At 36.6% G+C, this 23957-nt stretch overlaps 1 protein-coding gene across 1 annotated transcript in view; it reads left to right on the forward strand.

Moving 5' to 3' along the window:
* The window catches only part of BARD1 (BRCA1 associated RING domain 1), a 72503-nt gene extending 57706 nt beyond the window's left edge, over positions 1-14797 (forward strand). Inside the window, exons 10-11 of the mRNA XM_029226131.1 lie at positions 11684-11781; positions 12839-14797. Of these exons, the coding sequence (XP_029081964.1) occupies positions 11684-11781; positions 12839-13171 (431 nt within the window). The 3' untranslated portion in view covers positions 13172-14797. The remainder of the gene's footprint in view (positions 1-11683; positions 11782-12838) is intronic.
* The last annotated feature ends 9160 nt before the right edge of the window (positions 14798-23957 follow it).

Consider the following 23957-nt stretch of genomic DNA (forward strand, 5'->3'; position numbering starts at 1 on the left):
TCCTGTAACTGATATCTAGTATCAAAGCGTTGTGGTCGGAAAAGATACTTGATACAGTTTCAATTTTCTGAAATTTACCAAGGCTTGATTTGTGACCCAAGATATGATCTATCCTGGAGAATGTTCCGTGAGCACTTGAGAAAAATGTGTATTCTGTTGTTTTTGGATGGAATGTCCTATAAATATCAATTAAGTCCATCTTGTTTAACGTATCATTTAAAGCTTGTGCTTCCTTATTTATTTTCATTTTGGATGATCTGTCCATTGGTGAAAGTGGGGTGTTAAAGTCCCCTACTATGAATGTGTTACTGTCGATTTCCCCTTTTATGGCTGTTAGGTTTTGCCTTATGTATTGAGGTGCTCCTATGTTGGGTGCATAAATATTTACAATTGTTGTATCTTCTTCTTTGATCAATCCCTTGATCATTATGTATTGTCCTTCTTTGTCTCTTCTAATAGTGTTTATTTTAAAGTTTATTTTGTCTGATATGAGAATTGCTACTCCAGCTTTCTTTTGGTTTCCATTTGCATGAAATATCTTTTTCCATCCCCTTACTTTCAGTCTGTATGTGTCTCTAGGTCTGAAGTGGGTCTCTTGGAGACAGCAAATATATGGGTCTTGTTTTTGTATCCATTCAGCCAATCTGTGTCTTTTGGTGGGAGCATTTAGTCCATTTACATTTAAGGTAATTATCGATATGTATGTTCCTATTCCCATTTTCTTAATTGTTTTGGGTTCGTTATTGTAGGTCTTTTCCTTCTCTTGTGTTTCTTGCCTAGAGAAGTTCCTTTATCAGTTGTTGTAGAGCTGGTTTGGTGGTGCTGAACTCTCTCAGCTTTTGCTTGTCTGTAAAGGTTTTAATTTCTCCATCAAATCTGAATGAGATCCTTGCTGGGTAGAGTAATCTTGGATGCAGGTTCTTCTCCTTCATCACTTTAAATATGTCCTGCCAGTCCCTTCTAGCTTGCAGAGTTTCTGCTGAAAGATCAGCTGTTAACCTTACGGGGATTCCGCTGTGTGTTATTCGTTGTTTTTCCCTTGCTGCTTTTAATATGTTTTCTTTGTATTTAATTTTTGACAGTTTGATTAATATGTGTCTTGGCGTATTTCTCCTTGGATTTATCCTGTATGGGACTCTCTGTGCTTCCTGGACTTGATTAAGTATTTCCTTTCCCATATTAGGGAAGTTTTCGACTATAATCTCTTCAAATATTTTCTCAGTCCCTTTCTTTTTCTCTTCTTCTTCTGGAACCCCTATAATTTGAATGTTGGTGTGTTTAATGTTGTCCCAGAGGTCTCTGAGACTGTCCTCAGTTCTTTTCATTGTTTTTTCTTTGTTCTGCCCTGCAGTAGTTAATTTCCAGTATTTTATCTTCCAGGTCACTTATCCGTTCTTCTGCCTCAGTTATTCTGCTAGAGTATTTTTGATTTCTTTTACTGTGTTGTTCATCATTGTTTATCTTTAGTTCTTCTAGGTCCTTGTTAAATGTTTCTTGCATTTTGTCTATTTCCAAGATTTTGGATCATCTTTACTGTCATTATTCTGATTTCTTTTTCAGGTAGACTGCCTGTTTCTTCTTCATTTGTTAGGTCTGGTGGGTTTTTATCTTGATCCTTCATCTGCTGTGTGTTTTTCTGTCTTCTCATTTTGCTTATCTTACTGTGTTTGGGGTCTCCTTTTTTCAGGCTGCAGGTTCGTAGTTCCCGTTGTTTTTGGTGTCTGTCCCCAGTGGCTAAGGTTGGTTCAGTGGGTTGTGTAGGTTTCCTGGTGGAGGGGACTAGTGCCTGTGTTCTGGTGGATGAGGCTGGGTCTTGTCTTTCTGGTGGGCAGGTCCACGTCTGGTGGTGTGTTTTGGGGTGTCTATGGACTTATTACAATTTGGGGCAGCCTCTCTGCTAATGGGTGGGGTTGTGTTCCTGTCTTGCTAGTTGTTTGGCATAGGGTGTCCAGCACTGTAGCTTGCTGGTCGTTGAGTGAAGCTGAGTGCTGGTGTTGAGATGGAAATCTCTGGGAGATTTTCACCGTTTGATATTATGTGGAGCTGGGAGGTCTCTTGTGGACCAGTGTCCTGAAGTTGGCTCTCCCACCTCAGAGGCAAAGCACTGACTCCTGGCTGCAGCACCAAGAGCCTTTCATCCACATGGCTGAGAAGAAAAATTAGAAAGAAAGTAGAAGTAGAAAGGAAGGAAGGAAGCAAGGAAGGAAGAAAGAAAAAGAAAGAAGGGAGGGAGGGAGGGAAGGAAGGAGGGAAAGAAGCAGGGAAGGAAGGAAAAAAAGAAAGAAAAGATAAAGTAAAATAAGATAAAAATAAAGTTATTAAAATAAAAAAATAATTATTAAGAGAAAACAAACAAAAACGGATGGATGGAATCCTGGGACAAATGGTGGAAGCAAAGCTATACAGACAAAATCTCACACAGAAGCATACACATACACACACAGTCACAAAAAGAGGAAAAGGGGGAAAAAATCATGAATCTTGCTCTCAAAGTCCACCTCCTCAATTTGGGATGATTCATTGTCTAAAGGAGGGAAGGAAGGAAAGAAAGAACAAAGATAAAGTAAAATAAAATAAAGTTATTAAAAAGTAATTATTAAGAAAAAAATTATAAAAAAAACCAACAGACTGATAGAACCCTCGGACAAATGGTGGAAGCAAAGCTATACAGACAAAATCTCACAGAGAAGCATACACTTACACCCTCACAAAAAGAGGAAAATGGGAAAAGATCATAAATCTTGCTCTCAAAGTCCACCTCCTCAATTTGGGATGATTCGTTGTCTATTGATGTATTCCACAGACATCAAGTTGATTGTGGAGCTTTAATCCGCTGCTTCTGAGGCTGCTGGGAGAGATTTCCCTTTCTCTTCTTTGTTCTCACAGCTCCCAGGGGCTCAGCTTTGGATTTGGCCCCGCCTCTGCATGTAGGTCGCTGGAGGGCGTTTGTTTTTTCTCAGACAGGACGGGGTTAAAGGAGCTGCTGATTCGGGGACTCTGGCTCACTCAGGTGGGGGGTGGGGGGGCACGGAGTGCAGGGCGAGCCTGCGGCGGCAGAGGCCAGCATGACGTTGCACCAGCCTGAGGCCCGCCGTGCGTTCTCTCAGGGAAGTTGTCCCTGGATCCCGGGAATGTGGCAGTGGCGGGCTGCACAGGCTCCCCGGAAGGGGGGTGTGGAGAGTGACCTGTGCTCGCACACAGGCTTCTTGGTGGCGGCAGCAGCAGCCTTAGCCTCATGCCCGTCTCTGGGGTCCGCGCTTTTAGCCGCGGCTCGCGCCCGTCTCTGGAGCTCCTTTAAGCAGCGCTCTGAATCCCCTCTCCTCGCGCACCAGGAAACAGAGAGGGAAGAAAAAGTCTCTTGCCTCTTTGGCAGCTCCAGGCTTTTTCTCGGACTCCCTCCCGTCCAGCCGTGGCGCAGTAACCCCCTGCAGGCTGTTTTCATGCCGCCAACCCCAGTCCTCTCCCTGCGCTCCGACCGAAGCCCGAGCCTCAGCTCCCGGGCCCGCCTGGCCCGGCGGGTGAGCAGACAAGCCTCTCGGTCTGGTGAGTGCCGGTCGGCCCTGATCCTCTGTGCGGGAATCTGTCCGCTTTGCCCCCTGCACCCCTGTGGCTGCGCTCTCCCCCACGGCTCCGAAGCTCCCCCCTCCGCCACCCGCAGTCTCCGCCCGCGAAGGGGCTTCCTAGTGTGTGGAAACATTTCCTCCTTCACGGCTCCGTCCCACTGGTGCAGGTCCCATCCCTATACTTTTGTCTCTGTTTTTTCTTTTTTCTTTTGCCCTACCCAGGTACGTGGGGGCTTTCTTGCCTTTTGGGAGGCCTGAGGTCTTCTGCCAGCGTTCAGTAGGTGTTCTGTAGCAGTTGTTCTGTGGGGAGGAAGGTGATCTCCGCGTCTTACTTTTCCGCCATCTTCCCGGAAGTCTCTGTGTTATTCTTAATGTCAGGCAACTTAGTGTGATTTTTAAAAAAATGTTCACAGCTATTCAAAACTAGTTGAAAACCATCTATATTAAGGAAAGATGTGGTGGACCAAAGCTTTCAAAATTAATCATAAAGATTTATGACTTATTAAAACTAGATCTTGTGTTTGAGTTTATCCACCAGCTTGCCTGGCAGACAGAAGCTTTACTGGCTGAACTATATAGAAAGTTTAGTATCAACGTTTTATGGCATTTTCCACAAACCAAGTAGATTAAAGAGGAAATTTCATCTAAACTTACTCTGCAGAGAACTGTCTTATTTAAAAACTTAAGCAAATTTAAACAAATTAACAAAAAGAATTATACAAAACAGTCTGGATCCATTGGATCCAAATTTAACTATTGGAAGGCTTCTGTTGAAACTTATTTTGTCTTAATTGGTCCATATCTTTTACTTCTTTATATTATATATATAGAGAGAGCATATTACAGTGTCGTAGTTAATGAACTTTGAATGAACATTCTAAGAATAGGGCATAATTATACTATTGTAGTAGCCATTCTGTCTCATCATATTTATTTTACAGATATTTTATCAAATGGTATTTATCTTTATTTTACAGAAACGGGAGATACAGCTAGGGAAGTTCCTTCTTCAAGATTAAATTTGTGCCTGAGATTCTGCTTTAGTCCTAGTTTTGGTGCTAATTCCTCACAGGCAACTAATAACCATCCCTGTACAGAGTGAATTTTGGTAATGAAAGAGGTGACTAGAATGAAGATTAGAAGATATATAAATATGCCATTTTATTCATCTCTTAGAGAATGAAAAAAGTGGAATTGCATCCTAAGGATGTAAACTAGCCTTCAGAAAGTAAAAATGTATTTTACTGACCTGTTCTTTCAGTACACTGCTTTCAAAATCTCATCTAGCTTAACCTTTTTTAAAAAAAAATTTAAATCTGCCTCTTCATTTCTCATCTCATTGTGATGGGGAGAGCAAATGGTTGTCCTCTTTTCTTTCATAATCTCTTCCTCTTCCCCACTCTCATCTAAGTTTAAATAAAATTGCTGCTATAGAAGTTCTGAAAGGCCTTAGCACCTAAGGGAATTGCTGTGGGAATGTGCCAGACATTTTGCACTGGACTTGTGTCTGTGAAGAGAGGAAGGGCCAGATACGGTGTTTCTTTGTTTTTGTTTTAGATGAGGAAGATTGATCCTAAGAGGCAATCATTATATCATCATTTTGTAAATAGCTTCATAATCAGATTAATAAACATACTTTTCTATTAAAATTTATTTCTTCGAATGGATGTTGAGTGAGCTGTGGAATTTTAAAAATACAGGTAGTTTTTACTAGTCATATTTTGCTAATTATCAAAAAATAAATATACCAAAGCATTTCTGTCAGCTAAGATTGATTAGGCAACTTCATGCTTAGAGAAATATTTTACAAAGATTGTCTAAGAATAAAAAAAAATTAACATCTGTTGATATAATAGTCCTACTTCTGAGAATATACTCCAAGCAAGTAATACAAAAGAAAGAAAAAAAAGTATTTGCATTGTTATTTCTTATAACAAGAAGTAGGGGGGAATAACCGGCATATGAGAAAATTGAGAACATTCTGGAATGCTTAAAGGTGTTTTATGAAAAAAATTTTATTTTTATATGATAATTAGTAGGACTGAATATGAAAAAACAAATTTGTTTAAATTTTTTAAAGAGCATAAAACAATTATATCTTCACTGTCAATATATAAATGTGTGAATATGTACAGGGAAGGAAACAATCAAAACAGTTGTAGATTGGTAGTAGAGGTCTGTTAGTTTATAACAGTTTCAAAATCAATGTATGTCTCTTAAATTCAAGTTTTTTATGAAGAAGTTCAAATTCTCAAGTTCTAATAACAATTAGATCTTCTTTTTGATCTTTTCTAAAAATTAATTGGGTAGGTGAGGGTTTCATTCTTTTTTTTTTTTTTGTGGTACGCGGGCCTCTCACTGTTGTGGCCTCTCCCGTTGCGGAGCACAGGCTCCGGACGCGCAAGCTCAGCGGCCATGGCTCACGGGCCCAGCCGCTCCGCGGCATGTGGGATCTTCCCGGACTGGGGCACGAGCCCGCGTCCCCTGCATCGGCAGGCGGGCTCTCAACCACCGCGCCACCAGAGGGTTTCGTTCTTAATAAGGGACATTAGAACCTGTGTATGTATATTGCTCCAATCTGGCACACCAGATTGTTGATGCCTGTTGTGCAGACCTAGCAGATAAATGTTAATATGGTTATTGTCCAATAAAAATGGAAGTCTTACATAAATATTTCAGTTTTAAATATATGACTAACAAAGAACACCAAGTATGAGTTTTTAAATTATTGAGGATTGTTTTGATATTATTATTCATAATACAAAGTTTTAGAATTGATACCCAGATTTTGCCCAAGCAAATTTTATGATACAGTAATATATTTTTGTGATAGAATTTGACCTGCTTCTCAATGTGCATTAAGTAAAATAAATGAATTTAGCAAACTATCCTATGAGGAAATGTATTTTTATGTATAAATATGCTTATAATTAGAATATTGGCTTAAAAAGTAGCCAAAAATAAACAATTTTTCAGTGGTATTTATATGAAAACACAAAATCTAATGATCTGTGACAGTTGATTTCCTAAATCTAAATGTTTATGATGGCACAAAAGGAGCATTTACCTTTTATTTTACATTTTCAGCCTTCATTTTATTGTCCTTCCACTCTTCACTGTGGAATTTCATAGTATTGGGCTTAGCTCTTCTTTTACTTGCCATCCTATTTTTTAAAAATTTCAGTGAGAGTGAAAGTTGTTTTTCCATTTTTGTCATTGTTGTAAAAAGTTCCCTCTTAAAAACCATTTCCTTTTGTCTGAAGTTTAGTGATATCATAGCCTATTTGACTAAAAAGCCTACTAGAAAAGCATCTAAAAATAATTTTTTGTTGTTTTTACAACTTGGGTGTTCATTTTCAATACAATCAGAAAGGAAATTCTTCAGTGTTTATTTTACTAATAATGCAGTTTTCTTGAGTTACGTAAGTGCCCGGTTTGGATCTAATGACATATTTATTAGGATTTTTGATTTTGACATAAAATATTTGATTCTGTATTTTCTTTTTTTTTTAGGATAACATTTAGTGTTGGCTAAGAGTAATTTTTAATTCTGATTTTCAGTGCTATTTCAGCCAGTGGCTTCAGAAGAATAACAGTTCTTTAAATTAGGAATTTATTTATTGCTCTAGCTTTTGAAGAGAGTAAGCACATTCTGTGGTCTTCATGGAGGGATACTTTCCTCTTTGGACATTTAACAGATCTCCATTTGAACGCTTCATTCTGTCTTCATTGTATTCTATAATCATTTGTATGTAGCTGTAGATTCAGAAACCCTTTTTTCTACTCCCTCCCACTTGTGCAATCCTTTTTTTCTTTCTAAAACTAGGAAAAGTGACTAAACTTAATATAGATTAATGAACATCATCAGTGGTTCATGCAGCTGAAATGAAAATATACATCCATGGATATATGTGCTTTTATGAGGTAGGAGGCAAGAGTGGCTCCTAGAGATTCAGAATAAAGGAATACATTTCTGGATGGTACAAACTTCTTTTAAAAAAAAAATCACATCCCAGAATTCATAAGCTGCATTAGTATACAGATTCTAGACTTTGCTTAGGTAGCCAGAGCTACTTTAATGACTTCGAGTTAATGACTTTGAGTTAAGCAGTACTTTGGGAATTGGGCTGCTTATCTCTATATAAAAAAGTAATAAAATCAGGGCAAAAGGAAAGCTTACCTGAAATGGTATACACATGATCCGGAATACATCTGCGCTGAAAAGAATCTTAGTTTTAATAAGATAGGTAGTTGATTCCTGTACTTCTGAAAAATGATAGCTTTGGTTAAAATCTTAAAATATAATAGAACATGTGAAAAGTAAGAAAGATGATACAAAGCATACATTTTACAAGGATAGTGGCTTGACACATTTTAAAGTATATATCATTCTGGCATATTCAGAAATCTCCTGTGTTTACATAAACAATATAAATTATTCATGTATAGTCATTTCAGTTTGGATTCAGATCCTCCTATCTAGCTGAGAAAGTTAACTAGTGATCTTGCATATGTATATTTCTTCACAAGAATCCATTTCTGATGAACTATTTTATTGGCAGATAATGGAATAATATGGACTTTATTAAGTACAAATACAAAATATAATTTGGTTGAGTTTTAGGATGTATTTTTTTATTGAAGTATAGTTGATTTACAATGTATTAATTAGTGCTGTACAGCAAAGCAATTCAGTTATACACACACACACATATATATATATATACATTCTTTTTTATGTTTTCCATTATAGTTTATCATAGGATATTGGATATAGTTCTGTGTGCTATACAGTAAGGAAGTATCTTTAAATTGGTGGGAAAAGACCTGTTTTAAAATATTTATAGAGATTAAGGATTACAGTATATATTATACTTTAGATGAGTTTATGACTAGGAATGTTGTGAAAGTTCTGATAGTTTTTTTAACATGGAAAATAGATTTAACACTTCTTGCTGCAATTTGCTTAACTAACTTACGTTCAGTAATTAAAACCTTAAAATATTATCTATTATTTAGGTTTGTTAATTAGGTAGTATTATGGCTTGTAGATTCTTCCATTTCATTGATGATGTTAATATATCAGCATTTAGGTTGCTGAAAGTTTAAAGCATTTCATTCTTGTTTTGGTAAATCAGTTCAATTGGTTTATCTCAAAAGAAATTACTAGGAAGTTGATATTAAATGTAATTATCGTAAATGTCTACTGAGAGGTATGAACATTCTGAAACTCATAGGGTACAAATGAGAGAGTGGCAGCTTTGGCATCAGTCAGATTAAACAAACTCATCAATTCACTGAAGACAAAGCCAAATGCATTGTTCTCCCCCCTCCAACCCCCCACTCCCAGGTAGTCAGCAGTTTTTGACACTTTGGTATACCTTTTGGCTAATCTCTTAAAAATAAGGATCCTCCTATTTAGTCATCTGTTAAGTGGTTATGTCATTTATTTTGAGATACAGTATATTAAATCTGAGTGGAGAGTACCTGGCATTTCCTAAGATGCTTTATTTTTTTAATAAAATAAAGATAAAGAAACACTGATCTAGAAGTTGGAGGATATCTGAGTTCTCATCTCACATGTATCACTGGGAAAGCTTCTTAAATCTCTTAGGATTTAAGTTTCCTTATCTATGAAATGAAGAGGTTGATTAGACAAGCATCAAGTCAAATTGGCAATCTAAGACCAAAACAGATAAAATGTATGTGGTTTAGTTCAGCATAATCATTTAAGTTTTGTGTCTTTAGGTATGATGTACATTTTCCTATTTGTTACAATCTCCATAACTCCCTACGACTTAACACAAGGTTCCCTACATGATTATATAATTTGAGTGGCCCTTGTAGGTGTTCGAGTTACAGTCTTTGGACTAGATGTCACACCCGAATTTCAAAAAATGTTTTCTGTTCTACAACGGCAATTCTAACAGATTGTTATAGACCTAGAAACTGTTCCTTAGTTTTCACGGGGAAGCTATATTTTCCTTCTTTAGCTGATATTAAGTGGTAGAGAGAGTTGGCAAATTGTTACTTGGAATAAAAGGATATCAGGAACACATTCTTCATTTAGCTCAGTAATTGTAATTAGAGCATTGGATTTTTCTGCCTGCCTTTACAGAAATTTACTGAACAATTGCTATAAGGCTGAAAGTTTTGTGACTTGAGGCATATTTACACTGAAAGAGTACTGGCATCTTCCTCTGGTAGTGCCATGCTGCCCTCTTGGTGTCTGCCATCTCATTTCTCTTGATGCCCTGCTTATCTGATTCTAGTATCTGTTAAGACTACATTCTGTTGATTGAGTAATGCTGGCATGTTGCCTGGATCAATTGAAACCATTTTCGTATGCTTTTTTGATAGTTTAAATAACCAGTCAAATAAACCCATAAAATGGATAAGCAGCCAGCATAGGCACAGCCCATTTATTTATTTCTGTAGTTACACATTAGCTCTTTACTTGTTACAGTTACTTGATATTATAGGAGTATTCAGTGTTCAGTCCTTGGTTTATATGCTGGCATATACAGTTCATCTAAAGATACTGGTATAAATGCTCTTCAAATATCATCAGGAAAGGAGGTTTAGGAAGGGGGTTACATGCTTAAGTGATAAAAAGTAAAAGTAATAATTTATATATGAAATAATGAGTTTGAGGTAAGTCAGTGATTTGGATAGATTGGTAATGTTTTTTGCATTGGTGTTTAATGTAGAACCAATACATGATGTCATGTAAGCACACACTGTCAGTGTTTCTCCTATGATTTTGACCTAGTCAAAAATTTTATTTTGAGACTCATTTTCAGTATACAGTAAAGTTAATATTTTAGTATTAGCTTCATTGGAAAGATTGTTTTTTATACCCTGTGAGTAGTTATTAAAAATTCTATTTTTAAAATATAATTTTTACTACATGCAAAAAACCAACAATTCTTTATAAAAACCATCATATTTATGATAAGTTAGTGAGAAGAGCAGAATTCAGCGTAGCAAACTTAGATAAATATGATCCTTGTATTGAAAACACTGGGGATGTTTTAGTCCCCAGGCAAAACTAGCAAAAAATTAAGAATCACATGATAGGGAATTATAGATATGCCAGGGTTGAGTGTTCAACTGGAATATGCATTCATAGTCCCAAGTTAAGAAAAAATTCAGTCCCTTGACAAAGCTCTGCTTTTGTTGAGATAGATGTATTCAGTCATTAAAATATTCTAACTTTTATATATTATGCAATGTCTTGGAATATCTCAGTTGAAGCAGCTCTAAAACATTTGAAATATTCACCAAGTCATCTCTAGACTGGTGACTTCATTGAGTACCTGTCAATTCCAAACATGTCCCAGACTCTGCTTTACTGTTTATTTTAACAAGAGCTGTAGAGCCCCTGTTATTTGACCAGCTTAATAAGTGAGGTGTTCTGGACTCAAGTACTTTCCTTAATGTCAGGTCACTTATAGTCTAACAGGAGGTTAGGCATAGGACCACCAGAATGAGGGGCAGGTGATAAGACCTCGGGGTCAGATCATTGTGGGCTGAACTAAATGAGGGACTTTTTATTACTTTAATTTTGATAATGGTTATAAATTACAATTTAGATTTTTATTCTGGTACATGAAATAATGTACTGATTTAGGTTTTTCAGAAAGAAAACTAAAATTTGTATTCAGTACTACTTCATTGCTCAGTCCTCTGAAGAAAAGATTTCTTACATTTTCTTTATATGGAAAACAAGTTTTGTTTTGTTTTTTTTTGCCGTACGCGGTCCTCTCACTGCTGTGGCCTCTCCCGTTGCGGAGCACAGGCTCTGGACGCGCAGGCTCAGCGGCCATGGCTCACGGGCCCAGCCGCTCCGCGGCATGTGGGATCTTCCCGGACCGGGGCACGAACCCGTGTCCCCTGCATCGGCAGGCGGACTCTCAACCACTGCGCCACCGTGGAAGCCCTGGAAAACCAGTTTTATTACATTTTGTTTTGGCATAAGTAAGGTTTCTCTTTCTGTTTCAGAACAATATTTAACCATGAAGAAGAAAAATCACTTAGGTAAATGGCATAATTTCAGTGTGAAAGAAATAATGCTCACTTGATATTTATTTTGCTTTTATCCTCGTTTTTTTCCCCAGGGGTGAAAGCATGTCTACAAAGAAAAGAATATGAACAGGAAGAAAAGTATGAAATTCCTGAAGGACCACGTAGAAGCAGGCTCAACAGAGAACAGCTGGTATTTTCCTTTTGATACCACTTTTATTGTTCTTATTATAACTTAATACTATTATTACCGTCAGGAAAAACTTCTCCTGCCCTTTCAACAAGTACAGGTGACTGATTAAAACTTTAATTGTGCTTATTTCAAGCACTTGATTCTGAGAGATGATTACAATGAGCAGTAAAAACCAGAAGGTAATAATTTCATACTGTTACTAGATTTTGGGCATCTTGAACATTCCCATAAACCTTTCAGAATCTGAGGTGAGTCTCATATATGAAGTAGCTTGAGAGAAGACTTAGAACTACTGCTCGGATTTAGTTAACCATGTCTTTATTACCATATATTGTAGTTTTAATGGATAAAATTCCATTACCCTGTTGACATATAGGTATATTAAAAATGCCAAAGAAAAGTTTTTGTAGAAGGGACTTGTGAAACTTTTTCAGTAAAGCTCACAGAAGTGTGTTTCATATCTAATTGGATCCCTAGCCATGGCCATATAATGTATTGTGTTCTAAGGAAAACATTTCTAGAATCCTGGAGGCCACACTCCCACGTCACTGCCCTGGGGACCTTAGATTGGTAGTATATAGGAACCTAAATATGGATGGGCAGAATTGGAAAACTCCATAGAAAAGCTGTTACTCTTACAATTAAGTTTAGCTTGGTATCCGTGAAGCATGTTTCAGTTACCCTAGGAAGGAATTCTTGGGGCTTTAAGTCCCACAAAATAAATGAATAAATATTCTGATATAAGACGCTTGATGAACAGGTTTTATGTGGATGTATACCATACACACACACAGAGACACACACACAGAGCACACCTAAAATGTGAGAAGAGTGAAAAGCACCAGAGTCTTAAGGAAAAAATTGTATAGGAAACCTTTATTTGCATAAGTATATATATTTTTTACCTAAATGGTTTATTTGAAATACAGCTTGTCCTAGCACCTCATTAAGTAGCTTCTTAGCTGCTTGTGACTTTTCTTTTTATTTCCCTATTCATATGCAGTGTTTTTAAATATTTTGGTCTGCTTTTAATGAGCTTTTTTTTTTGTTTTTTCAGTTGCCAAAGCTGTTTGATGGATGCTATTTCTATTTTGGGGGAAGCTTCAGACACCATCCAAAGGACAGCCTTATTAAGCTTGTCACTGCATCTGGGGGACAGATCCTCAGTAGAAAGCCCAAGCCAGACAGTGACGTGACTCAAACCATCAATACAGTCGCGTACCATGCCAAACCTGATTCTGATCAGCACTTCTGCACACAGTATATCATCTATGAGGATTTGTCTAATCATCGCCCAGAGAGAGTTAGGCAGGGCAAAGTCTGGATGGCTTCTTCCAGCTGGTTTATAGATTGTGTGATGTCCTTTGAGTTGATCCCTCTTGACAGCTGAATCCTATACCAAATGTACATTTCAAATTGAACTTACACAGTGTGAGAGCCCAGTGACTGCACTGTTTTGATCATTCACATTTTTATAAATAGGTAGACTCATTCATACATTTTTTTGCCTTGAATTAAAAAAAAAAATTGCCAGATTATGAATTCATTCTATGTTTACCATTTAGATGCGGAGATTGCTTTAAGGGATTTTTCTTTTTAAAACTGGCATATGTGTTGATTCATCATGTCTTTCTATTCACATTATCAGCTGTCAAAGATTAATGAGAGGGGATCAGAACTGTTGGTTAAACATACAAGTGGTATCATTATGTCTCACCCTTTTAATGTTCTTTGATGAAAAAAATCCACACCTGCCACCAGCAAAAATACTTGCCTTCGTTTATAGAGCAAATAATATTGTCAAATAATTTATTCTGGCTTTGTTATAATGAAAATAGATTACCTGGTCTAAATTTGCCACCATAGGTGTTAAATTCTTCTCCTGTCTACAGTTGTATTTATTTTGCTACTTATAATTTACTTGTTCCTACATTTTTGTTCCCTTTTTAAAAAAATCTTGTCTCTTAATCAGGAAATCATGATTTGAATCTCAACATTACTGTTCTCTGGTGGTGAAAGTCAACATTGGGCTCATGACATATTTTTATTGTATATATTTGCTTATTGTTAATCAACTTATAACTGTTTATATATATATAAATGTGTAGAACATTTTCTCTAACACATTTTAGAGACATTGCTAGTCAAATGTAAATAAATTAGGGAGCAGTCTTTCTGGTAGACCTTATGTATTGCTAAAATAATTTTTCTGTAGGTCTTAATTTCTTTCTTCATAAATTGTTTTTCACTTTTGGATTGCTGGGGAGGCAGAAGTTGGTGATTACTTGATTTAGAACAGATTTTTGTCCAGGTGATACAAAAGGCTATGACAGTAAGTTTAATGGTAGTAGTGAAAAGGACTTATTCATAATATCAGGACCAGGACCATCAAGGCTACAGAATAGTAGACAGGATGTCACCTGAGAATGGGGAGACCTGGGAAGGTTACTCTGGTCTGAGTATTTCTTATTTGTGAATCAATAAGGTAGATTAGATCATTTTAAAATATTTTCTAAGAAGTAGAATTCTTTAATAAGTCTTTCTAGAAATTTAATGTACTTATAATATTAAAGACATGGAAAGGGTGTTACTGTTGAGACTTACCAGTTTGGTCCCTTTTGGGCCAAAGGGAATAGTTTGGTAACCATTAGATTAGAATACTGAGATTCTGAAGTTCATGGACATTTTAAGATCCATTTATTTGAAGTTTGAGATTCAGCTGATTATTTCAAAATAAAATTTACTTTAATCCCTTCTTTGACATGTTATTTTTCTATATGAAGAAATAAATTATGTGAACACAATAATACAGCTGACCCTGACCTTCAAGGGTGAATTAGCTCTGAAACACTATCAAACCAGTATTGTGTTTGTTCCACATTTCATTCAAATGGAGAATGATAAACAACATAGCACCAAGCAAATCTGAGGGGTTAGATAATGTCTGGATTAAATAATTTAAGACTCTGGGATTTTGGTTGTCATTTTTGATTTATCACTGACTTCTAGTCACTTTCTATTGCCTCATTGGTCATATTCCTAGACAGGTTTGTGTTTGTTCCTCTGATCTGAATCCCTGTTTGTAAAAACACTTTGGGGAGTGGCTACTCGCTTTCCTTTGCACTTTCTTGGTTTGTCCTCCTCCCTCTTTGTTGGATTTTGTGTCCCACTGTTAAGCAGTTTTGTTCTTGGTTTCTTTAAGTATTTATTTTGGCAGCAGTTAGTTGATGTTAAGCTCTTGAAACTTGTATTTTCTGTATAGATATACTTGTAATTATTTTCATTTTTCAGTCATAGATTCAAGCTTCCTTTTTATTCGCCATAAATCACTAAAGTTCTTTGTGCTTCCACATCTCTGTTTCTTCTATAGAGGTGACTTACTCTGCACTGTTGAAGAACGAGCCTCTGCAAGACTTGTGAGGAAATCTTTCAGCTGACAAAAGCTTGTCTTTTTGAGCACTGCATTTCTAAAGTATATTAGGTACTTTATTACTTAAATAAACTTTTTTGAATACAGTGTAACCTTGGTAGTTTGGAATCATCATTAAGACTGTCATTTATTACACAGTGATTCCCTTGTGGTTCATTTTTTTTTAAACTGAAGTGTAATAGATGTAGTACTGTATCAGTCTCATATGTGTGTCATAGTGATCCAATATTTTATACATTTCAAAATGGTCACCTTGTTAACTAGTTACCATTTATCACCGCACAAAGTTATTACAATATTATTGACTATATTTCCTATGCTTTGCATTACATCTTCATGACTTTATTTTATAACTGGAAGTCTGTACCTCTTAATCCCCTTCACTGATTCTGCCTGAACCCAACCCACCAACCCCTTTCCCCTCTGGCAACCACCAGTTTGTTTTCTGTATCTGTGAGACTGCTTCTGTTTTGTTTTTTAGATTCCACATATAAGTGAAATCATAGAGAAATTGTATTTCTCTGTCTTATTTCACTTAGCATAATACCCTTTATGTCCCTCCATGTTGTCGCAAATGGCAAGATTTCATTATTTTTTATGGCTGAATTTGTTGATATTGTATATAAACATTGTACATATAAGTCACATCTTTTTCCACTTTCTCTTGATGGGCTCTTAGGTTGTTTCTGTATCTTGGCTATTGTAAATAATGCCACAGTGAACATCGGGGTGCATATATCTTTTCAAGTTAGAGTTTTTGTTTTCTTCAGGTAAATACCCAGAAGTAGGGTTGCTGGATCATATGGTAGTTCTACTTTTAACTTTTTGAGGAAGCTCCATATTGTTTTCCATAGTGGCTGCATGAATTACGTTCCCACCAACAGTGTACAAGGGTTTCTTTTTCTTCACATTCCCTCCAACACTTGTTATTTTTTGTCTTTTTGATCATTGCCATTCTGACAGGTGTAAGGTGATAAACACTGTTTTGATTTGCATTTCCCTGATGATTAGTGATGTCGAGCATCTTTTCATGTGCTTGTCGGCCATCTGTATGTCTTTGGAAAAATGTCTCTTCAGGTCCTCTGTCCATTTTTAAATAGGGTTGCTCTGGGTTTTTTTTGTTTTTTTGTTTTTTGTTTTTGTTTTATTTTTGGATATTAAGTTATAAAAGTTCTTTATATAGTTTTGATATTAGCTCCCTATGGAATATATGATTTATGAATTCAGTAGGTTACCTTTTTATTTTGTTGATGGTTTCTTTTGCTATGCAAAAGCATTTTAGTTTGATGTAGTCCCATTTGTTTAATTTTGCTTTTGTGTCCCTTCCTTGCCTGAAGAGACAGGTTCAAAAAAATATGGATAAGACCAATGTCAAAGAGCTTACTGCCTATGTTTTCTTCTAGGAGTTTTATGGTTTGCCTCCAGCTTTGTTCTTTCTCAAGATTGTTTTCGCTATTTGTGATTCCATACGAAGTTTAGGATTCTTTGCTCTAGGTCAGTGAAAAATGCCATTGGTATTTTGATAGGGATTGCATCGTATCTGTAGATTGCCTGGGGTAGTGTAGACATTTTAACAGTGGTAATTCTTCCAATCTATGAGTAAGGTGTATTTTTCCATTTATTTGTGTTGTCTTCAAATTCTTTCAGAGTACAGGTCTTCCACCTCATTGGTTAAATTTATTCCTAGGTGTTTTATTCTCTTTTTATGCAATTATAAATGAGACTGTTTTCTTAACTTTCTGATAGCTTGTTTTTGGTATATAGAAATGCAACTGATTTCTATAAAGTTTGTATCCTGCAATTTTACTAAATTTATGTATTCCAGTAGTTTTTTCATGGTGTGTTGGATTTTCTGTATATAGTATCATGTCATCTGCAAGCAGTGACATTTTTACTTCTTTTCCAGTTTGGATTCCTTTTATTTCTTTTTTTGTCAGATTGCTGTGGCTATGGCGTTCAATACTGCATTGAATGAAAGTAGTGAGAGTGGGCATCTTTGTCTTGTTCCTGATCTTAGAGGAAAAGCTTTTAACTTTTCCCCAGTGAGTATGATGTTAGCTGTGTATTTGTCATATATAGTTTTTATTATGTTGAGGTACATTCCCTATACCCACGTTACTGAGTTTTTATCAAGAATGGATATTGAATGTTGTCAGATGTTTTTTTCTGCATCTGTTGAATTGATCATGATTTTTATCCTTTGTTTTTGTTAATGTTAATGTGGTATATCACACTGATGGATTTGCAGGTATTGAACCCTCTTTGCATTCCTGGAATAAATCCTATTTCGTTATGCTTCATCATGATGTATGATCCTTCAATGTATTGTTGATGACGTTGGTTTGCCTTTTTTTTTTTTCCTTGTCTGGTTTTGGTATCAGGGTAATGCTGGCTTCGTAAAATGAGTTTGGAAGTGTTCCTTCCTTTTCAACTTTTGGGAACAGTTTGAGAAGGATAAGTATTAACTTCAAAAAATTTTGGTAGAATTCCCATGGGAGTTTTTAAATTCCTGTTTCAATTTCACTAGTAATTAATCTATTCATATTTTATCTTTCTTCATGATTCAGTTTTGGAAGATTGTGTGTTTCTAGGAATTTAGCCATTTGTTCTAGGTTGTCTGATTTTTCGGCATATGATGGTTCATAGTAATTTCTTATCCTTGGCATTTCTATGGTATCAGTTGTAACTTCTCTTTCATTTCTGACTTTATTTGGCTTCTCTTTCTCTCTCCACTCCACCCCCACACACACACACCCTTATGAGTCTGGTTAATGATTTATCAATTTTGTTTATCTTTTCAAAGAACCAGCTCTTACTTTCATTGATCTTTTCTATTGTTTTTTATTTTTCTAGTCTCTATTTCAGTTATTCTTGTTCTGATCTTTATTGGTTCCTTCCTTCTACTAACTTTAAGCTTTGTTTGTTCTTCTTTTTCTAGTTTCTTTAGGGGTAAAGTTAATTTGTAAATTTTCTTATTTCTTTTTTTAAATTTTTTTTTAAATTTATTAAGGTATAGTTGATGTACAATATTGTGTTAGTTTCAGGTGTAAATTTTCTTATTCACATAGTCTTGTCTCTCTGAACTTCCCTCTTAGAGCTTTTGCTACATTCCACAGATTTGGGAAAGTTGTGTTTCCATTTTTATTTGTTCAAGATATATTTTGATTTCCTCTTTGATTTCTTCATTGGCTGATTGTTTAGTAGCATGTTGTTTAGTCTCCACGTATTTGTGTTTTTTCCAGTTTTCTTTTTGTAATTGATTTCTAGTTTCATACTGTTGTAGTTGGAAAAGATGCTTGATGATGATTTCAGTCTTATTAAATTTATTGAGAATTGCTTTGTGGCGTAACATGTGATCTGTCCTGGAGAATGTTTCATATGTACTTGAAAAGAATGTGTGTTCTGCAGTTTTTAGATGGGATGTTTTGTGTATATCTCTTAAGTTCATCTGGTCTAATGTGTCATTTAAGGTCAACATTTCCTTATTAATTTTCTGTCTGGGTGATCTAGTCATTGATGTAAGTGTGGTATTAAAGTCCCCTACTATTATTGTATTACTGTCAATTCCTCCCTTTATGTTTGCTAATATTTGCTTTATGTATCTAGGTGCTCCTCTGTTGAATGCATAAATATTTTCAAATGTCATATCCTCTTGTTGGGTTGACCCCTTTATCATAATGTATTGTCCTTCTTTGTCTTTTGTTACAGTTTTGGTTAAAGTCTGTTTCATCTGTTATAAGTTTTGCTACCCAAGCTTTCTTTTTGTTTTCATCTGCATGGAATACCTTTTTCCATCCCTTCATTCTCATCCTGTTTATGTCCTTAGATCTGACGTGAGTATCTTGTAGGCAGCATATAGATAGGTCTTTTTTTTTAATCTATTCACTCACCCTATGTCTTTTGATTGGAGCATTTAGTTAATTTACATTTAAAGTAATTGTTAATAATTAGGAACTTACTGCCATTTGGTCAATTGTTTTCTGGGTTTTTTGTAATTCTCTGTTCCTATTTTCTTTTCCTATTCTTTTTCCTTGTGGTTTAATGATTTTCTTTAATGTTATGTTTGGATTCCTTTCTCTTTATTTTTTGATATATCTATTAGAAATTTTGGTTTGTAGTTACCATGAGGTTCATATATAACAGTCTATATATAAAGCAATCTATTTTAAGTGGATAGTTGCTTAAGTCTGAGCACAGTTTAAAACACTAGGGACTTCCCTGGTGGCATAGTGGTTAAGAATCCACCTGCCACTGCAGGGGACATGGGTTCAATCCCTGGTCCAGGAAGATCCCACATGCCACGGGACAGCTAAGCCCGTGGGCCACAATTACTGAGCATATGCTCTAGAGCCCGCGAGACACAACTACTGAGCCTGTGTGCCTAGAGCCCATGCTCCACAACACGAGAAGCCACTGCGATGAGAAGCCTGCGCACCTCAACGAAGAGTAGCCCCCCGCTCACCGCAAGTAGAGAAAGCCCGTGCACACCAACGAAGACTCAATGCAGCCAAAAATAAATAAACTTATAAAAATAAAAACACCACATCCCCCCCAAGGTTTATGTTTTTTACATCATATTTTACATCTTTTTGGTGCTTATTCATTTATTACTTATTGTAGTTATAGTTGATTTACTACTTTTGTCTTTTTATCTTCATACTAGCTTTGTAAGTGGTTAATTCGCTACTTTTACTATATATTGCCTTTACCAGTGAGATTTATGTTTTTCATATATTACTATTTTCTTATTTCTATTTATGGTCTTTTCTGCTTAAAGAATTCCCTTTAACATTTCTTATAAGGCCAGTTTAGTAGTGATGACTTCCTTTAATTTTTGCTTATCTGCAAAACTCTTTATCTCTCTTTATATTTGGAATGACACCCTTGTCAGAGTGTCCTTGGTTGTAAGTTTTTTCCTTTCAGCGTTTTGAATATGGCATGCCACTCCTTTTTGGCCTGCAAAATTTCTGCTGATAGTCTTGTGGGGGTTCTCTTATATGTAATTAGATGTTTTCTTCTTCCTGCTTTTAAAATTCTCTCTTTAATTTTTGACATTTTAATTATAATGTGTCTTGGTGTGGACCTCTTTGGGTTCATCCTCTTTGGGACTCTGTCCTTCCTGGACCTGGATGTCTCTTTTCTTCCCCATGCTAGGGAAGTTTTCAGCCATCATTTCTTCAAATAAATTTTCTGCCCCATTCTCTTTTCTCCTTCTGGAACCCCTATAATGTGAACGTTAGCACACTCGATGTTGTTCTAGAGCCCCTTAAGCTATTCTCATTTTTTTTTTAATTCGTTTTTTCTTTTCGCTGTTCTTTTTCTTCTGCTGATCTGTGTAGTTTTAATTTCAGTTATGGTATTCTTCAAGTCTGAGTGGTTCCCTCTTATATTTTCTAACTGTTGAAGTTCTCACTGTGTTCATTCATTGTCTTGAATTCACTGAGCATATTTCTGACCATTACTTTTAATTTTTTATCAGGTAGATTACTTATTTCTGTATCATTAAGATCTTTTTCTGAGGTCTTGTCTTGTTCTTCCAGTTGGAACATATTTCTCTGTTTCCTCACTCTTCTTGGCTCTCCGTATTTTTTCTATGTATTAGGCAAAACTACTTCTCTCAGTCTTGAAGGAGTGGCCTCGTATAGATGCTGATTCTTCTTATTCAACCCTGCACTAGCTCTTAGTTGTCTCTTGGGTCTTTGTGGTTGTCTATACTGCCTAATTTATTTATTTATTTTTTATTTATTTATTTTTGCTGTACACGGGCCTCTCACTGTTGTGGCCTCTCCTGTTGCGGAGCACAGGCTCTGGACGTGCAGGCTCAGCGGCCATGGCTCACGGGCCAGCTGCTCTGTGGCATGTGGGATCTTCCCAGACCGGGGCACGAACGCGTGTCCCCTGCATCGGCAGGCGGACTCTCAACCACTGCACCACCAGGGAAGCCCTAAGCCAGACATTTTTGAGGCTGGTCTCTTTGGTATAGATCCTAGGGGATGGGGTGCCTGATGTGGGGCACCAACCCCACACTCCTCCAGGAGAAACACCTGCCTGGTGAAATCCCTCCTTATTGTGTGCCACCAGGTGTGGGTGGGATTTTTGGCAAGAGTGTTTCTCTGCCACTCCTACCCATCCTGATCTCCTTTTATCTTTTCTTGTGGAGCAAGTATTCAGTTAGTTCTCAGGTTCTATTCAGACGGAATTGATCCAAATGTAGTTTTGTATTTGTCATGTTTGTGGGAGGAGGTAAGTTCAGCCTCTTCCTATGCTGCCATCTTGAATCACCTCTGTCAGAGTCTTAGGGTTCTACTGAAGTCAGAGGGTTGGGAGCTTTTCTACAGTGTTACACATGGCTGTTTTCTAGTTCTAGTTCTACCTGTATTTTGCAGTTTTCCCCTTGACAGCTGCTACTTTATAGCTACTTACCTATTTCCATAAATACATTACCCTATCTAATTTGTTAATTTTTTTTTCTTTTGACTTTCTGGGAAGTGGAAACCAGATAGGAAGCATATTAGAATTATGGATGAAATAAGGATAAATAAACAATGTGTGAGAGTTTTAATGATTCACCTGAGTTAGATACTTAAATTTTCATAGGTAAGACTTATCATTTATTTCATCTTTCTTGTTTTCTTTTGAGCCTTCTTTGTGAATTCAGCAATTAAGTGACCTCTGCATAGATGAAGACTGTGTTTCGGAAGGATTGATGTTTCCTGTGGAAATAAGATGCAGAGAGGGGGACCACATTACACGTTAGCTCTTACTGCCTCCATGAGTTGGGGTAGAAAAAAGAGTCAGTGATGTTCTAAAGGTTTGTGGACCTCATCATAGTCACCAATGTCTATTCTCTAAATGTGGCAGGAAATAATGTTTTTATTTGATAACGAGCCACTATTTTATTTGAAGACGGAGTGAACTACAAATTGTGAACTTAATGTTTATCTTTATAAGTCAGCCCTTTTCAAGAATATGCACATCAAAGCAACTAATAACTGAAAACTAAGCAGCTCTAATTTTTCTTCCCAGTCAGCTGATATGTATTATGTTTGGCTGCTTAGCTGCATACTCTCTTATGAATTAGGGATTGTTGGTTATTGGTGTAGCTTTCTAAGTCTCTGAGTGCACCTTTCTATACCTGGAAGTTTCTATTAGAATGGCGATATGGGAGAAGTGAGGAAAACACTAAACTGTTCTGACTCTGACCTGGCTTAAAGGGTTTGTGATTAACACCCCAGCACTTACAAGGATTCCTTTGGTCCCAGTGCTCCAGTTTGCCTGTGCGAGCCACTCTGAGAAGGTCAGTGAGCCTAACATCAGGCTTGAAGATTGGATTGAAGACCCAGGAAGGGCATGCCTCCTGCACAAGCTTTGAAGTCAATTGGACTTGGGTTTGTTTACCACCTTTTTACTAGTTTAGTTAACCTGTGTGTACAGTTATAAAGTTGGGATAATACTGTCTGTCTCACTTGGATGTCAAGGTGGATAAAGCACTGAGCACCTTGTAGGCACTCACAGGATCACCTTTCATTCCTGTGTGAGCAAGATGGATCAGAGACATCTCTAAAAGCAGCTCTTGAAAAGTGGCTTTGGGTAGCACAGCTCATCTTGGTCCTGAATCATCCTGGCTGTTGTCCCCATCCCCAGCTCAACTGCTGGCTGTCCTATCTTCACTTTACTGACATTAGCCTTAACAACATCCAGGACCTGGCTTGTCTGGCTAATGTCTCATGTCTGACTTCTCTCCCCAGCTATGAGTGAAGTTTCCCCAGCTATGTAGCCTCTCCTACCCATTCAGGTAAGATTTTGTTTGGCTTTCATCCCCTGAATGCATGTACTTTGGGTACCAAGACTGCTTGCCTTCCATACTTAATATACGCCCCTTAGAAAGCACTGGCCAAACTTCTCCTGTCAGCATTGTGTCACAATCCCTTTTGGGCACCTCAACCCTTCTACTGTATGACTTTGGGATAAACTTACTTTATGCATCTCAAAAAAAAAAAAAAGAGGTTGATTTTTGGCTGCCTTTGGTTTATAACTTGTGAGACTCATATTTTCATTATTAATACTACAAAATTTTCAAAACCACTCCCCATTGCCTGCTGGCTAAAATAATATTGCCAAAATATTCTTCCATCAGTGAAGTATATAGGTCTTTTTCTAAATTTTACCAGTGTGGCTACCTTCAAGTTTTTAAATAACTCTTCTTACAGAAGTATTACATAGTTACTGTAGAAAATTTGCAACATACAAAAACACAAGGAAGAAAATAATAGCCAAATTCAGGGACCATAAACTGACAAATTGGTTTTTGGCTTTCGTAATGTAAAAAAATAGATTGAATGCTACTGAAAGGTCATGTATGTTTCAGTTTTCCACAGTCCCCATCACTCCTTACTGTCTTACCCCGCTTCCACTTTATTCACTTGCTTGGGTCTTGGAAATATTGAGTTAATCCACAACTCAGAATAACAACTATTAACATTCTTATCTTTTCTTCTATGCTAGCACACACACATATAGCTTTTATAACGAAGGATTTAAACCCTGAAAATACTTCCCATATTTTTCCATGTAATTAAATATTCCTAAATGTAATTTCCTGTAGCTGTATCGTAGCCTATCAACAACATGTAGTATAATTTATCAAATCTGTGCTGTTGAATATTTGGGTTATTTCCATTACAGATAAAGCTGGATAAACATCTTTATAATACATTTGGTCCTGGGGGAAGGGAGAGATTTTCTT

Source organism: Monodon monoceros, unplaced genomic scaffold (genome assembly GCF_005190385.1).
Source record: "Monodon monoceros isolate NGI ecotype Baffin Bay Population unplaced genomic scaffold, NGI_Narwhal_1 Super_Scaffold_16, whole genome shotgun sequence".
Taxonomy (NCBI): domain Eukaryota; kingdom Metazoa; phylum Chordata; class Mammalia; order Artiodactyla; family Monodontidae; genus Monodon; species Monodon monoceros.